This window comes from Lagopus leucura, unplaced genomic scaffold (genome assembly GCF_019238085.1).
Source record: "Lagopus leucura isolate 7727_CA_CO unplaced genomic scaffold, USGS_WTPT01 Super-Scaffold_100008, whole genome shotgun sequence".
Taxonomy (NCBI): domain Eukaryota; kingdom Metazoa; phylum Chordata; class Aves; order Galliformes; family Phasianidae; genus Lagopus; species Lagopus leucura.
In genome coordinates, this window is record NW_024962265.1 from 12,823,830 (window position 1) to 12,839,398 (window position 15,569).

Sequence of the window (15,569 nt, forward strand, 5' to 3'; positions counted from 1 at the left end):
GAGGACACGGTGCTTGCGGAGCTGCGCGCTGTCCTGTCCCGTCCTGTCCCGTCCTGTCCCGTCCTGTCCCGTCCTGTCCTGTCCCGCCTCACTGAAGGCAGTATTGCTATTAAAGGCCGCGTTTAACGTTCAGGTTGTGTTTCCTGCAGCTCTGTGTCCTCGGTGGGTCAGTAGTTGGTAGTGCTGCCTTAGTGGTGACCAAGTAGAAATTACGTAAATAACGTTGCAGAGAAAGAAGGAATGGCAGCCGTTAATGTGATGAAAAAAGAAGTCTTCAGAGATCCAGATCGCTGCGATATCCCGTATTACGTTTCGGAATTTGTGGAAAGAGAAGTTGGGAATGACTATGATTCTCTGAAGAAGCTGGGCAGCCTCATTGAAAAGCTGACTGAAAACAAAAAGCAGTTGGAAGAACAGGTGAGTATCTTTACTTCTCCGTGCGGCGTTCCTGTGTGAGCCTTAATGCTTGTCTGTAAACGCAGGTGCTTACAGTTTCGTCCGAAGTTCCTAAAAGAATTCAGAATGCCTTAAAGAATGCAGAGGACTCTAAAAAAAGTCTGAATCGGCTTTTAGAGGAAGAAACTCTCCTGTCTGATTCCATCAGCAGCCACTTAGAGAAAGCTGAGCCGTGGATGGAGGATCTCGGTGTGCTGATCAGCCAGGTAGAGGAGATTGAGCGTCACCTGTCCTATCTAAAATGGATTTCCCGAATAGAAGAGCTCAGGTAAAGCTGATATACTTATGGAGAATTCTTACTAGTGATATCGCACAGCTTTTTCAAAGATTCAGTGGTAAATAAACAAATTTAAGAAATAATGAGGACAGCAAGTTGTCATCTGATCATGTAAACTGTTAACGTGTTCTCCAGTGAGAGCTGGAAAGTACTGTTCTGGTTTAAGGAAGAGCGCAGTAACTCTCTATGGTGCTGTGTGCATCAAACTTTTTCACCCATTGTAAACTACAGTGAAAGAACTAAAATTAACTTGAATATCTTGAGCAGAAGTGTTACACTTCGGGCTTTGTAATTCTGAGTTTTCATTCTGGTACACTGATTCTATCTTAATGGGAATGAGCAGTGCCATCTTAGTTCATGCGATTTGTAGCTTCTTTTGGTGGAAAATTTTGTGTAATGCTCGTGAAGAATGTCAGAAATTGAAATTTGGATCAAATCTTGTATAGAGAGACTTAAGTTATGAAACAACTTGTTCTAAGCTACAAAAATGTGACTGGTCGGCTGCAGTCTGAAACTTGTTTCCAGTTTTCCTCCTGGGAAGCAAGAGAAAAAACAGGTCTTTGATCAAGTTACTTAAAGAGCAGTGCTTCAAAGAACTTTGGGCCTCGTTTGTTTCCTTCAGCAGTTCTGCCTGCAGGTCTCTGTGACAGACTCTCAGCCACTTAAGGAATTTCACGCAAAGAGCTTTGTACAGGAATCCTTGCTGAGTACTACATATATATGTGATGGGGGTGGTAACCTGGTTTGTCTCATTAAAATATTTTAGATTGAGCAAGTTTTGTGTCAGCTTCTCAGTATGCAGTTGATTCTTTTGTGTTGTCTTTAGTGAATTTTTGTCTCAGCTCTTCTTGTATTTTATAGTGATAACATTCAGCAGTATCTGATGACCAACAATGTTCCAGAGGCAGCCAGTACTCTAGCATCTATGGCAGAACTGGATATTAAACTTCAGGAGTCATCTTGTTCTCATCTTCTTTCGTTTGTGAGATCCACTGTTAAATTTTGGCATAAAATTCTTAAGGACAAGTTGTCAAGGTACGGGGTGCCTCATCACTCCCTCATCTCATGTGGTGCTGTAGCTTTGTGGTAAAGTGTGTGTTTTGTGTTGCAGTGACTTTGAAGAAGTGCTGACCCAGCTTCGTTGGCCATTTGTGGGGCCGCCGCAGTCTCAAGCATTTGGCCTTACTGCACCAGCCAATGCTTCTGATGTTTACAACAATTTAGAGATGTTGTTCTGTCAGCTTCTGAAATTGCAAACATCGTATCCTTTAAAAATTAATGTATTGTGAGGGTAATAAATGTCAAAGTGCACATTCTCGTGGAAAGCAGTAAAACTGTTCTCGCTAAAGAAAAAAGACAATTTGAATTTGTTACTTTTGTTAACATTAGAATGTACTTTTTCATATAGGAGATAATAAGTGAACAGAGCTAGAATTCAAAAAAGTGTTAATCACTTTAATATGTCCCATCCCAGAAGGGAGAGAGAGTTGAAAATATATGTGTGTGCCACAAGGGAATTATAAGGAACAGAACGATTTTCATTGAGTAGCAGTGGGATCTCCTTCTGTGATAGAGTGATAGGACAAGGGAATTGCCTCCAGTTGTGCCAGGGGAGATTCGAATTGGATATTAGGAACAACGTCTCTGAAAGAGTGGTCAGGCACTGGAATGGGCTGTCCGGGGAGGTGGTGGAGTCACCATCCCTGGAGATGTTCAAGAAACATTTAGATGTCGTACTAAAAAAATATTGGTAGGTGGATGGTTGGACTGAAAGATCTTGGAAATCTTTTAACCTTCGTGATTCTCTTCTCTGACTCTGATCTGCCTTTGAGGGGTAAATCAGAAGATGCTGCTCATCCTGTTCCTTTCGTTTGAGGGTAAAATCAAGCAGAAATAAAACTCAAGGTTTTTTTGTTTGGCTGTTTTGTTTTGTTTTTTTCCCCCCCGAGGTGGTTTGAACAAACAAAACCCCAGCACAGTACTGGAATAGGAATGAACGTGGTCATTTTACACAGCCTGGTGCTGGGAACAATTCTGGTCGGTTACATTAGGCCACTTAAAGCACTTGCTTCAAGGAGGGAAATCACATATTGCATGTATTATTTTCATGAATCTTTGATGCTCCTTTAAGAAACACGAATACATGTGTCTCTTGGATACAGGTTTGGGAATGATGATGGGATTCTGTTTCGTGATACTGATTTCCTAAATCATACTGACTTCAGTGACTTGTACTGTCATAGAATAAATAATTCTTAGCAGCCAGAGTTATGTTAAATAGTTTATAAAACTGAAACTTTTGAGTATTGTACAAATTTGAGGAATTTTATAGTTTGTGTAATGCTGCCAATGAGATGCAATACAGTCAATGAGGTAGAGCTAAAACATTGTTTTTGTAAACAGTTTAAGTCATGCTTTTGGAGCAACTCAATGCTTGTATTTGTCCTTAACTGTCAAACTTAGAGATGAACTGTTAACCAAACCTAAACAACTGCCAGAAAAGTACGCCTTACCCCCATCACCGCCTATTATCCTTCCAATGCAGATCATGCTGAATCCTCTCCAGAAAAGATTCCGGTATCATTTCACTGGAAATAAACCAACCAATGTTTTAAGCAAGGTATGGAAGAAAACAGGTTAATTTTATTGCTACTATTTTTAGCAGCATTAAATTATATAGCTTCAATGTTTTTGTTCTGGAAATTCAGTTTCTTAAAATATGTGGTACTTGCATCTACTGTAGTGTGGATAGGTGAGTGCTTGGACACCTTTGGGAGGATTAACATCTTTTCTGGGCTAGGCAATATTTTTCTCTTGCCTAAATCTTTTTGAAATAATTACTACAACCTTTGATTCACTTGCATTATTTCAGAAGCATGGATTAATTTCATCTTCATCCTTGCAAATCATTTTGCAATGTTGAAAATTGCTTGAACTCAAAGATTGTTTAAGGCTGTGGCTTTGTGTTGTGCTCAGTTACATTCATGTAACTGTAAATACTGGATTCAGCTGCTGGGATATAATGGGTATAATTTTGTTTGACTTATGTCCAGATTGCTTGTTGGAAATTGACTTGCTTTTTGTATGAGTTATCTACAAAAGCTGAGTCTTTTCATCCAAGAAATGTCATTTAAGCAGATTTCTTACAAGCAAAGCATTAGCACTGCTGTAATGCTTCTGCAGCAGGATTTGAGAACCATTTTGTAAGAGTTTAGGTGTACAAGTCTGTGTGTCTGTGTTGACAGTCTTGGGCAAATCTAAGTGTGTTTGCACTCTGACAGTTGCTACTACAGAGCATTTTGTATAATGTTGTGCAGATTAGTGGTATTCATTTTATTTTATTTTTCAAATAAGCCTGAGTGGTATTTAACACAAGTGCTTATGTGGATTGGAAATCACGCAAAGTTCCTTGATGACAAAATCCAGCCAATATTGGACAAGGCGGGATCGGCAGTGAATGCTGGGGTAAGTGCTTCAGTGGTGCTGTGTGTGTAGAAATACCTGCACAGTCAGCTCGTGCAGGCACTCGTCTGCTGGTTTTACTTAGTGTGCAGTGAGACTTAACACAGTCCAGTAACAGTTTGAAAAGTCAAATACATTTGCACATGTTTATACATACCTCTCTCTGATATTTTATTCACTTCCTTTTTCTTTTAAAAGCTTGAATTCTCTCGTGCTCTTGTAATGCTGATTTTGGAGAAGCTGGCTGCTGATATTCCATTCCTGTTATATGATGACACTCTTTTTTGTCACCTTGTGGACGAGGTACTTCTGTTTGAGAGAGAGCTATACAGTGTTCATGGTTATCTCAGCAGCTTTCCCAGTTGCATGCATATTCTCTCAGAAGAGTCCTGCTTCCAGAGATGGCTAACAGTGGAAAAGAAATGTAAGACTTAAAAGGAATTTTGTCGGTCTGTGTATGTCTTCATTCTGATTGGGCAATATGTACTCCTCCAGTAGGATAAGCCACTTGAATGGGACTACTACAAAAGACACATTCTTGAGGTCAGCAGTGAGTAGAATGCCCAGGGGTCAATACTGGGCTCAGTCCTGTTTAGCATTTTCTGTATTGATCTGGGTGGTGAGGTAGAGTGTAGCCTAGGTAAATTTGCAGGTGACAGAACTAGGGGAAGAGGCTGATTCACCAGAGGGCTGCACTGCTATCCAGAAGGCTCCGGACAGGCTGGAGAGGTGGGCTGGCAGGAACCTTGTGAAGACCAACATGATGAAGTGCAAAATCCTGCATATGGTAAGAAACAACTGCCAGCACAAGGACATAGTGGGGGCCATCCTGCTGGAAAGCTGCTCTGCAGAAAGAGATGTAGAAGTCCTGATGGACACTAAGTTGAACATGAGCCAATAGTTGTGCTCTTGCTGTCCTGAAGGCTAACATGGACGTAGTGGAAAGAGTCCAGCATAGGGCCACCAAGATGCTGAATGGATGAGTGCCTCCACTGTGAGGATAGACTGAGAGCTGGGGCTGTTCAGCCTGGAGAACGGTGGGCTCCAGGAGATCTCATCTCTGTGCCTTTCCCCTCTACTCTGCCCTTGTGTGCCCCATGTGGAGTTCTGCTCCCAGGCCTGGGGCCCCCAGCACAAGAATGGTGTGGAGCTGTTGAAGCAGAACCAGAGGGCCATGAAGATGACCAGAGGGCTGTGACACCTCTCGTATGAGAAGAGGATGAGGCAACTGGAATTTGTCAGCCTGGAGAAGAGAAGGCTCTGGGAAGACCCTGTTGTGGCCTTCTGGTGGTTAAAGGGAGCTTATTAACAGGAAAGACACAGACTTTGTTAGTTTGCTGATAGTGGTACAACAAGGAGAAACGGTTTTATACTAAAAAAACAGGAAATTTAGATTAAATGTTAAAAGAAATTCTTTACTGATGAGGCCCTGGCACAGCTGCCCATAGAGCTGTGGGTGCCCCATCCCTGCAGGCGCTCAGGGCCGGGTTGGATGGGGCCCTGGGCAGCTGAGCTGGTGGGGGGCAGCCAGCCCACAGCAGGGGTTGGGGCTGGTGGGCTTTAAGATGCGTTTCAACACAAGCCATTCAGTGATTCTATGATTCTGTACCTGAAGGGAAGGTGCACAGAGGACGGAGCCAGACTCTTAGTGATGTTCAGTGCCAGGACAAGAGGCAGTGGGCACAAACTGGAAGACAGGAGGTTCCATCTGAACATCAGGAAGAACTGTGATGTGTAGGTGGCTGAGCACTGGCGCAGGCTGTGGAGTCTCCTCCTTGGAGATCTTCAGAAGCTGCCTGGACGTGGCCTTGGTCACCCTGTTATGTAGGTGCCCCTCCTTAAGCAGGAATTCGGCCATAGAGACCCAGGTCCCTGCCAACCCCAACCATTCTGTGATACTTCAGTATTCTGTGGTGGTTTTGACTATAAATTGGTTTGGCTGCAGTAGTGCTCCTGAAGTTTATAAGACTAAGCTGTATGGGATCTGTATGTTTATTTTTAGACAGTGTTACATATTTATTTGTGCAAAGACAGCCTTGAAATTGAAATGAAGGGAAGGTATTAATTTTTGAGGAAATGGAGAGGAAGTATACTGGAAAGGAACCAATCAACTATTTAAAACAAAAACCACAGTTAACCCTGATGTTGTTACATCTGTGTCTGCAATACTGTTATTGTAGCTGGTTCTATATAAAACCAGTCATCAGGAATTTTTCTGTACATGAAAAGATAGAATTCAACTTACTGGAGATAAACATTTTTATATTGATGAGTTTTGGGGTTTTAGATAATTGAGGTTTTTTTTTTATTATTATTATTAAGTACTAACAACATTTACAATTCTTTTGCATCTCAGTTGCTCTTCAGAAAATGGACTCTATGCTTTCATCAGAGGCTGCGTGGGTATCGCAGTACAAAGATATCAGTGATGTGGATGAAATGAAAGTGCCAGACTGTGCGGAAACTTTTATGACTCTGTTGTTAGTTATAACAGGTAACTGCTAACCTATGGACATTCCTCTTGTTTATAACGAGTAACAGAAAAATGGCAGCTAATAGATTCCTTTGTTGAAGATTAATTGTGTTAACAACAATCACCAAATAAAATTGTTGCAAAGTTGTGATATTTAACTTAATAAAAAATGTTCCTGTTGATCTTGTGTTTTGGACACAAATTTCAGGGCAAATAATCTTGAGCCATTGAGATATTTAGAAAGTAACACTTAAAAAATACTGAAACTCGTTAATAGTAGAGATACTAAGATGATCAGAGGGCTGGAGCACCTCTCCTATGAGAAAAGGTTGAGAGAACTGGGCTTGTTTAGCTTGGAAAACAAAAGGTTCCCAGGAGACCTCATTGCAGCCTTGCAGTACTTGAAGGGAGCACATAAACAGGAGGGGCAAGGACTGTTTATGAGGATGGATAGTGATAGGACAAGGGGGGTGGTTTTAAACTGAGACAGGGGAGGTTTAGTGAGATATCAGGAGGAAGTTTTTCATGCAGAGAGTGACGGCACGCTGGCACAAGTTGCCCAAGGAGGTTGTGGTGTGTGCTCCTTGATGCTGTTGTGAGTCAGGTGTTTTCAAGTGCTGTATGATGCCATTATAGTAGTGAGGATAAACTGCCAGTAATGTCTCTTGTTCAAAACTTTTCAGTGTTGGAAAATATAAAACATATTAATTCCCAGACAGGTATAAGAATCTTCCAACGGCTTCCAGAAAACTGCAGTTCCTGGGGCTACAGAAGGAGTTGGTTGATGATTTTAGGATACGATTAACTCAAGTAATGAAGGAAGAGAGTAGAGATTCTTTAGGCTTCCGATACTGTGCGATCCTCAATGCTGTTAACTACATAGCAACTGTGCTGGCAGACTGGGCTGACAATGTAGTAAGTAATTATTTAAAATGTTCAATAGTTTTCTTTATGTCATAATAAAACATTTTATTTTCAGTGTTATTTAAATGTATTCAGAACAACTAATTATGGAAAAAATATAACTAGATATGAATTCAGGTTGAATAAAAAAGATATTGGTAGATTACTGTCTGATGCTTAAGCTTTATTAACAATAAAGTTGGTAGAGATATGCAGAGAGAACCTGAGGAATGGAATGGTTTGAGCAGCCAAAAAGGTTGTTGCTTTATGTGCTCCACATTGTAAAAGCAAGCAAGTTGATTTTGGAGATCTGAGCCAGTGTGCTGCTGGTTGAAGTGCATGGAGAGCAGTAGCATGCACACGTTTCTTGAGCTCCTGTGCTAAGTTAGCTTAAATGATTTGGTTTGGGTACCTGCATTACAGCTCAGACCATATGTGCAGAAACACCACTCATTGATAACTGGTTATGGGGTGTGGGTTATTGTGCTGTATAACAGCCTGCTGACGACTCAGCTGTTCTGTGACTGCTGCGGTACGCGGTCATACAACTGCCACGTGTAGAAGATGTGCAGTAGGCACTGTGTGTGGGACAGGCAGCCAGCAGGTTCTTTTTACCTTCACAGGGAACTGTGGCTCTAGGAAGTCATGATTTGAGGGGAGAGCAGCCTTCATGTTACGTAGCTGCATCTGCAGAAACATCTTGATGTTCTTAGAGGCAACATGGAGATCATTACTGCTGTCATGTTAAACTCAATCCATTTCCTTGCTGTTGTCAGACCAGCAAACTTATGATTTAATGAGACATTAATTCTGAAACAAGTTCTAAATTCTAGTTTATTGTTGCAGATGGGATGGGGTGAGGGCAAGTGATTTTGACTGTTTTAAAGTGTTCTGCTGTCTCAAAGCACCTACTTAGTATTTCTTTGAATCTGTTCCTTTGATCTGTCTGCTGTTGTATTCGAAACCCATGTCGGTTACGCTCTTAGGATTGAAACATGGGGACCATGTGGAAATTGTTTTTATAATCTTAAAATTGTAAGATTATCAAAGTGTCAGAAGAGTGTTTTCTAGAATCCTACCTGCTAAAGTACAGAAGAGAAGTTCAAATAATAAGATTATTTTTGGTAGTACTTACATCTGATTGTCTTTCTCTAGTTCTTCTTGCAGCTACAGCAGGCTGAACTGGAGGTTTGTGCAGAAAGCGATGCTGTCAGCCAGCTGCAGCTGGGGCAGCTGGCTTCAATGGAGAGTTCTGTCTTTGATGAAATGATCAACCTCCTGGAACGCCTGAAACACGATATGTTGAGTCGCCAAGTGTACCACGTCTTCAGGGAGGTCACAGATGCTGCAAAGCTGTACAAAAAAGAGAGGTGATTCTATCTGCTCATTCTCTTCTCACATTGCAGTCGTTTTTTTCTGGTAAAAACACTGGGGCAAGTAAAGGCAAGAAAAGAAAAATAAGAAATTCAGCTTTCTGAATAGGAAGGGCTCAGAGTAGTAAGCATTTGAAGAGTTTTTTTACACTTACCTCAAGCCTACTTATTGTTATGTTTTCTAAAGCACTTCTGCAATAAGTGGGCACGTTACCTTAAAAAAACAAGGAAGAATTCTGGGTAAATACAGTTTAGATGAGAATTGTTCTCCTCAAAGTAGTATTAAAAGTGGCATGTAGTGACCAGTTCTGTCTTCACAGAATCACAAGGGTTCTTGGCTGGTTGACGATGAGATCCTAAAATACTTCACTAAACAAATACAACAGCTCAGCGATTACTTTTAGCTTTGAAGTGGAAAGGGAGAAAACTGTGCACCGTTGAGAACAGCTAAGATTTGTTTAAGTGATATTTTAACTTCAGCTATTGTAATACGAATAATTTCACTGTAGTGACGTCAGTGATGATTTCTTTCAGGTGGTTGTCTTTACCATCTCAGGCAGAGCAGGCAGTAATGTCTTTGTCAAGCACAGCTTGCCCAATGTTGTTGACTCTACGAGACCGCTTGCTACAACTGGAACAGCAGCTCTGTCACTCTCTGTTTAAAATATTCTGGCAAATGCTTGCAGAGAAAGTGGACACTTACATATATCAGGAGGTGGGTGTGCACCAAATACACGCGGCACAGCGTAAGGGTTGGTGGCTGGCCTAAACAGAAGATGCACCCCTTTCTGTTGGCAGATAATTATGGCAAATCATTTCAATGAAGGAGGAGCAGCACAGCTTCAGTTTGACATGACCAGAAACCTTTTTCCTTTGTTTTCACACTACTGTAAGAGGCCGGAAAATTACTTCAAGCAGTAAGTAGGAAGTCTCATCAGTCAGTATTTCAGAAAAGAGTGTCCAGATGTATGTGTTTTACATATCAGGAATCTTTTCATAGTTTGAGAGGGGAAGAAAGACTTAAAATATGTGGATCATCGGGGACCTCTTGGGGAGGCACAGTCTTGACATTTATAATAGCAAATACTTAGCAAAAATAAATATGCTATTTCATAGAATGAATCATAGAATCATAGAGTGGCCTAGGTTGAAAAGGACCACAATGCTCATCCAGTTTCAACCCCCTGCTGTGTGCAGGGTCACCAGCCACCAGACCAGGCTGCCCAGAGCCACATCCAGCCTGGCCTTGAATGCCTCCAGGGATGGGGCATCCACAACCTCCTTGGGCAACCTGTTACAGTGTGTCACCACCGTCTGTGTGAAAAACCTCCTCCTTAATATCTCACCTAAATCTCCTCTGTCTCAGTTTAAAACCATTCCCCCTTGTTCTGTCATAATCCACCCTCATGTTTGTCATGCTATAAGCAGTAGTTTCCAGTTCAGTACTTCTGATCCTTTTCAGAAGTCAGTGGGAACTTTTTTTTTCTTAGTTGCTGGGCATACAAAATTGAGTATCCCATGGTTGCTTCTTTTATTAATCCATATGTACCTTTTTTTCCCTCATGTAGCATCAAAGAGGCCTGCATTATCCTGAATCTGAATATTGGTTCTGCCTTGCTTCTGAAGGAGGTACTGCAGTCAGCCTCAGAAAGCGAAGCGCCATTGCAGCCAAACCAGCCATCAGCAACAGCAGCGTTAAATGAACTGGGAGTTTACAAATTAGCACAACAGGATGTTGAGATTCTTCTCAATTTGAGAGCTATTTGGCCAAGTATGGGCAAATAAAGACTTTTTTCAGAAGTGGTTAAAACTTAATCTAGATCACTTGTTTAAAAAAAAAAATAAGCAGAAAGCTGTGTCATTGGTTTGATATAATCTTACTTTTTATTATATACAGTTCCAAAAAAAAACCTTTAAGATGCTATGGTGCTGACTTGTAACTGCACAGATCTTTCTTTTCCAGCACTACTTTGTCTTGACATTTAGAAGCTCACAGGTTCTTCATTACTAATGAATGTGTTACATGTTTTCGGATGGCCTGCCTTGTTGCTTTGGCATGCTGTCACACTGCTATAATGACTTCAGAGCTGGTGCATGTATGCACGTGCAGCTGTGTGCAGTATGGACAGCTGGCATGCTCTCACCTAAGTGCAGATGTTTTCCACTTCTCAATCCCTGGTGTAATGGGTGTTCTGTATTAAAATGTGCACAGCGAGTCTCAGCATGGAATGAAGGAATATATCATTTTTATTTATCAATACTATTTCAAAATTCAATTTTTTTTTCCTTTTTGTTTTTTTTTTTTCTGTCCCCAAGTGGCCTCTGTTTTTTGAGTAGGACTTCCTTTATTCATGGCCTTATTTAAAAGCTGTGATCGTTGGCAATGCTGTATTTCTCCAAACATGAACATTTTGAAGTTGCTGAAGCTGATGATGTTTTTCGTACCAGCACTGTGAGGCCACAGTTGAAGGAGGAAATGCCAAAACACTTATTTTTGATTTGTAAACGGGGTTTCTACTTATTCAGGCAATCTTATTATCTTACTTAATGCATTTCTAGTGCCTGGTAAGCACAAACATGTCTTTGTCATTTGTTCTCTCAGCCGACAGCTAAAATGGATGGGGGGAAAATAAATGCACTGCTTAAACTTGTCTTGACCCACCAGTAACTGGATGGAGCAAAATACCGATTTCTAATATACAGAGCAGACCACTCTTAAATCACTCCACAGTCCAGCCTTCCAGCAACGTTTTCATCCTAGGACAGAAGAGAACATCCGGTTAGGTAAGTGAGGACAACTGCTTTGTTTTCTTGCAGTGGCTGTAAGTTACCAAACAACGTCCCTCGAAGCACGCCGTGAGCATCAGCAATGAGCGCAAGTTGGAGCTCGCTTCATTGCTGCGTGACCGCCCCTGCCGCGTTACAACGGTCAGCTTTGCTTGAGCGCGCTGTTTCTATAGCAGCGATTTGCTCCCTGTGGCGCCGGGCAGCCTGCTCTGGTACCGGAGCTGGAGCCTGTGCCGGGGGGTTGGAACTCAGGAGCCATTCTATGCTGCTACGATCTGCAGGGTTGCCCGATGCTGCCCGGTTTGTGGGGGGGAAATGGGGTAGGGCTGCTTTACAGGGATCCCGAAAGCTCAGCAGCCCGTCCGTGCTCCAGCGTCGACCTTCCTGGGTCTTGCATTGCGAGGGGTAACCTTCAAGGAAACTCCTGCAGGACCCCTGCGGCGGCACTTACATTTCTTCCTTGAACGTGGCCAGCCCGATCTCCTCCTCATCCCCGACGCGCAGCTCTGCGGTGCTCAGCCCCAGCGTCGTAAGAGCTGAGGGAAAGGAAAGGGGTTCCCGAGCAAGTCTTCGGCAGACTGATTTAAGGCAGAACGCGACCGGGATATCGTTAAGAAAAGTGATCGTGTTTAACGTCGCGAAGCGCCGGCCGCGTCGGCACAAGCGCCGATGCCGTCACGGTGTAAGCAGGCAGAGATCTGAAACGTTTTTAGCAAACGCGGGGCCGCGGGACCGACCTGCTCGGCACTGCCTGCCCGTGACGAAGCCGCGCCCCGCGGCGTCCAGCATCCTGAACACGGCCTCCACATCCGCCTCGTCCAGCACGGACGGCATCGCCGCCTCGCCGCGCCGCGCCGCTCGCACCGCTTCCAGCGCCTGGAGCAGGAACTGCCGCGGCCGCTCTGCAACGGAGCGAGGCCGGGGCTGCCGCGGGCCCTCCGCGCCCATTCTTCTGCCTCTCCCCGCGCCCGCCCCGAGGGTTTCCTTCCCACCCCCTACAGAACCCCTCTCCCTCCGGAGCGCAGCGATAAACCCGCCGACACCCCGTTTCCCCTCAGCCCGACCCCCGGAGGGCCGCACCGGGCCGGCGGTACAGCAGCAGCGCGGCGAGGCGGTGCAGCAGTGCGGGCAGCCCGTGCCGCTCCAGGTACTCGCGGCTCTGCTGCTCGCCCGCCGCCATGGCGCGTTGCTAGGAGCCCGCGCCGCCACACCGCCGTGGCGCCGCCCCTCACGGTCGTCGCAGACCTCGGAGATGCCTGAGGAGGGCGGGCGAAGCGAGGCGGACCTCGGGGCTGGGAGGGGGCGGAGAATCAGCGCTCGGGGCAGGGAAACTGCGTGTGGTGCGGCACGGCTCTGCTTCAGCGGGCAGCAGCGGAAACCAGCACGGAACACACGTCGAAAAGCTGACGCCTGCAGTGTGCGCGCACAGCAACCGCAGGCTTCAGTCAGCGTGCTTCTGTGAGGAACGGTTCCAAGAATCACCAAGCAAAGCAAACCTCCATAGGAACATACATATATATATATATATATACAGTCATTTCTTTGTTAAGAAGGCACAATTTATTTCCTTGAAAAACGTTCTGCTAACACATGGTGTAGGGCACTTGTCCTCGGTCCACAGCACAGCACCAGCACGTGCTGCACCAGGTGAGCTCTGAGCTCTGCGATGCTCACCGAGAGGAACTGCGCTTCTGCTGATGAAGAAAAATGGGATTTGACAACGCGTCTGAATGATCTCTGGTTTCATCACAGTAATGCTGCTGCTAATTAAGTTTTAATCACAACCGCAAGGATCATTTCTATTTTTGTGTGGTTAATTATTTACAATTGAATTTTGCTGAAAGACTTTTACTTACTAGCTGCTGTGGCAGGAGACGAGCCTCTTGTAGAATACAGCATATAACTTCAGCCTCCTCTCTTTCTATCTCATTGCACCGGACTGCATAGCCTACCAACAGTCCTGAAGAGTGACAGGAGGAGGAGCAGGGCCTGCAGGCAGCCGTGCTGCCAGCTGTAGTCAGTCTTCTACCCTCCGAGTTGGAAAAATGCCCATCTGCCCCTTCTCCCCTGCCAGTCAAATACTGCTGCAGCTGGCAGCACGTTATGTGTTGCTTAGAATTCTTCCTTTCTCCCTTCTGTGGAGAGCTGCTCACAGATCTTTATGCTTCTGCAGGTCAGCCCTAACCACTAAAAAAGGCATCCCTCTGCCCACCCAAAAAAAGGAGAATCCAGCTCACGTAATTTGTGATGCGATACGAAATGAGAACAGGAGAGCATGCGTGCCATCTACCGTGCGTTCTGCAGCTGAAAGTGAAACCAGGGCCTGCTACTGAGTTACCAGCTGCAGCTGCCCTCAGCCTAGGAGATTAAGTTTTAAGAGGCCTGCACTCGTTTGGAGTCATACCTTTCAGGAGGTATTCATGGAGAAAAACAGCAGAGAAAATTGCATGAAATAAACACTGTGTCCAAAAGCTTGAATGCGCTGCATGAATCGCCTCCAAACATTTCTGGAACCAGTAATTGGCGTGGCTTCCAATTGTCAGTCCTGACAGATTTGGACGAGTAAAACAGATACTGGTTGCAGACAGCAATGACTTTCTTCTAGAACAGTTATTTCCCTGGTAAAAACAGAAACCTAAGAACTAGAGTGCAATAAATAAAAAAAGTTCTGGTGTGATTTGCTTACCTCTGAAACTGGTGGCATTCAGAGCGCATTAGATAATAGGAGAATACTGTTGCAAGCAAAATACTTGTTGCATAACCCAAAAGGGTGTGGGAAACCAAACAGAGAACAGCTTGTAAACCAGGACAGCAAAGCTGCAAGCGCTAATAAATGACTCAGTCATATTTGGAAAATAAATGTAGGGCCCTTGACCTCTGCTGGCTGTGACAGATGATGGCAAGCAACCAGTAACTCGTGGCTGCAATAATCTGTTTTCTTGGTTGTAGCCTTGATTCCTAATGCCTGTAAGAAATACCATCTCACAAACACAATGTCTATCTTCAGGCATACATGGAGATCACTCTGTCAGATGAAACTTCAACATGCACTGTGACCAAATGATGTTTGGTTTCTCTACAGCGTACTGAAAAGGTTAAACTCAACACTAAAAAGAAACATCAAAATAAGAGCAGCCCAAACATACTGTGCGGTAAAGAGGAAGTTCAGGATTAGCTTCTGCCACAGGCATCAAGAACAAGCAAGGCATTACACACAACGCTCTTCAGCTGGAAGGTAAAGTCTTCTTCCTACTTTTGTTTCCTGTAAGCCAGGGCAGCTTGCCACCTCTTCTGCCTGTTCTAAATGTATGCAAACACAACCCCAGCTTGTAGTTCGATTTCTTGCTTTCAAGACCATGCTGCAGTGACGTCTCTTTCCTGCAGTATCTGCAAAACTGTTGTTCCTAAGAGGAGAAACACGAAGCGTACGCGTTCCCCAGATCTGCAGAAGAGGTTTGCCGAGAGGAAAACCAGCAATGCTGACAAGGCACCGAACAGTGCAAGTCTCATTTGTAACTGGAGCAGGCTTTCACACAGAACAAGGGTCGTAGCACTTAGAGACAGAAGTTGCATTTTTAGAATTAACAACAGTAAAAAAGACTGGTTACATATTTGCACTGCTCGCTAAGTCAGAATTCCCAAATCCAGCAGCTCTGGTGAGGTTGATTCTTACAGCGACAAGAAGAAAACACATTCAGCTAAGCAGAGGAACTGAAACACGACTGATCAGTATAAAACCCTCAGTCGCTGAGGATACACGTCTGATGTGTAAGCACAGGAATATTTTAGACACGAGTGCCAAAAATAATTCCAGATCAGTTCAGCCCTGCAGAGGGAG

At 44.0% G+C, this 15,569-nt stretch overlaps 2 protein-coding genes across 2 annotated transcripts; one reads left to right on the plus strand and one right to left on the minus strand.

Annotated features, from left to right (window-relative positions):
• The first annotated feature begins 56 nt into the window (after positions 1-56).
• On the plus strand, positions 57-11,601 carry RINT1 (RAD50 interactor 1). Its single transcript, XM_042872799.1, has 13 exons — positions 57-417; positions 483-724; positions 1,595-1,768; positions 1,845-1,994; positions 3,197-3,353; positions 4,088-4,198; positions 4,394-4,619; positions 6,552-6,689; positions 7,384-7,583; positions 8,727-8,941; positions 9,479-9,659; positions 9,743-9,861; positions 10,513-11,601. Exons 1-13 carry the CDS (start codon positions 241-243, stop codon positions 10,727-10,729), a joined length of 2,307 nt encoding a protein of 768 aa, XP_042728733.1. The 5' UTR covers positions 57-240; the 3' UTR covers positions 10,730-11,601.
• A 111-nt stretch (positions 11,602-11,712) lies between these two features.
• On the minus strand, positions 11,713-12,911 carry EFCAB10 (EF-hand calcium binding domain 10). Its single transcript, XM_042872800.1, has 3 exons — positions 12,812-12,911; positions 12,469-12,633; positions 11,713-12,267 (listed from the first exon to the last, which is right to left on the minus strand). Exons 1-3 carry the CDS (start codon positions 12,909-12,911, stop codon positions 12,179-12,181), a joined length of 354 nt encoding a protein of 117 aa, XP_042728734.1. The 3' UTR covers positions 11,713-12,178.
• Between the last annotated feature and the right edge of the window lie 2,658 nt (positions 12,912-15,569).

What these genes read in the sequence shown, in the direction of transcription:
- EFCAB10 (XM_042872800.1), bottom strand. Translation starts at nt 12,911, where the DNA reads ATGGCGGCGGGCGAGCAGCAGAGCCGCGAGTACCTGGAGCGGCACGGG. An exon ending in GCTGCTGTACCGCCGGCCCG is followed by an intron (nt 12,634 to 12,811) that starts GTGCGGCCCTCC and finishes GCTCCGTTGCAG; the next exon opens with AGCGGCCGCGGCAGTTCCTG. An exon ending in GGGCAGGCAGTGCCGAGCAG is followed by an intron (nt 12,268 to 12,468) that starts GTCGGTCCCGCG and finishes CCTTTCCCTCAG; the next exon opens with CTCTTACGACGCTGGGGCTG.
- RINT1 (XM_042872799.1), top strand. Translation starts at nt 241, where the DNA reads ATGGCAGCCGTTAATGTGATGAAAAAAGAAGTCTTCAGAGATCCAGAT. An exon ending in AAAAGCAGTTGGAAGAACAG is followed by an intron (nt 418 to 482) that starts GTGAGTATCTTT and finishes CTGTAAACGCAG; the next exon opens with GTGCTTACAGTTTCGTCCGA. An exon ending in CTTAAGGACAAGTTGTCAAG is followed by an intron (nt 1,769 to 1,844) that starts GTACGGGGTGCC and finishes TTTGTGTTGCAG; the next exon opens with TGACTTTGAAGAAGTGCTGA.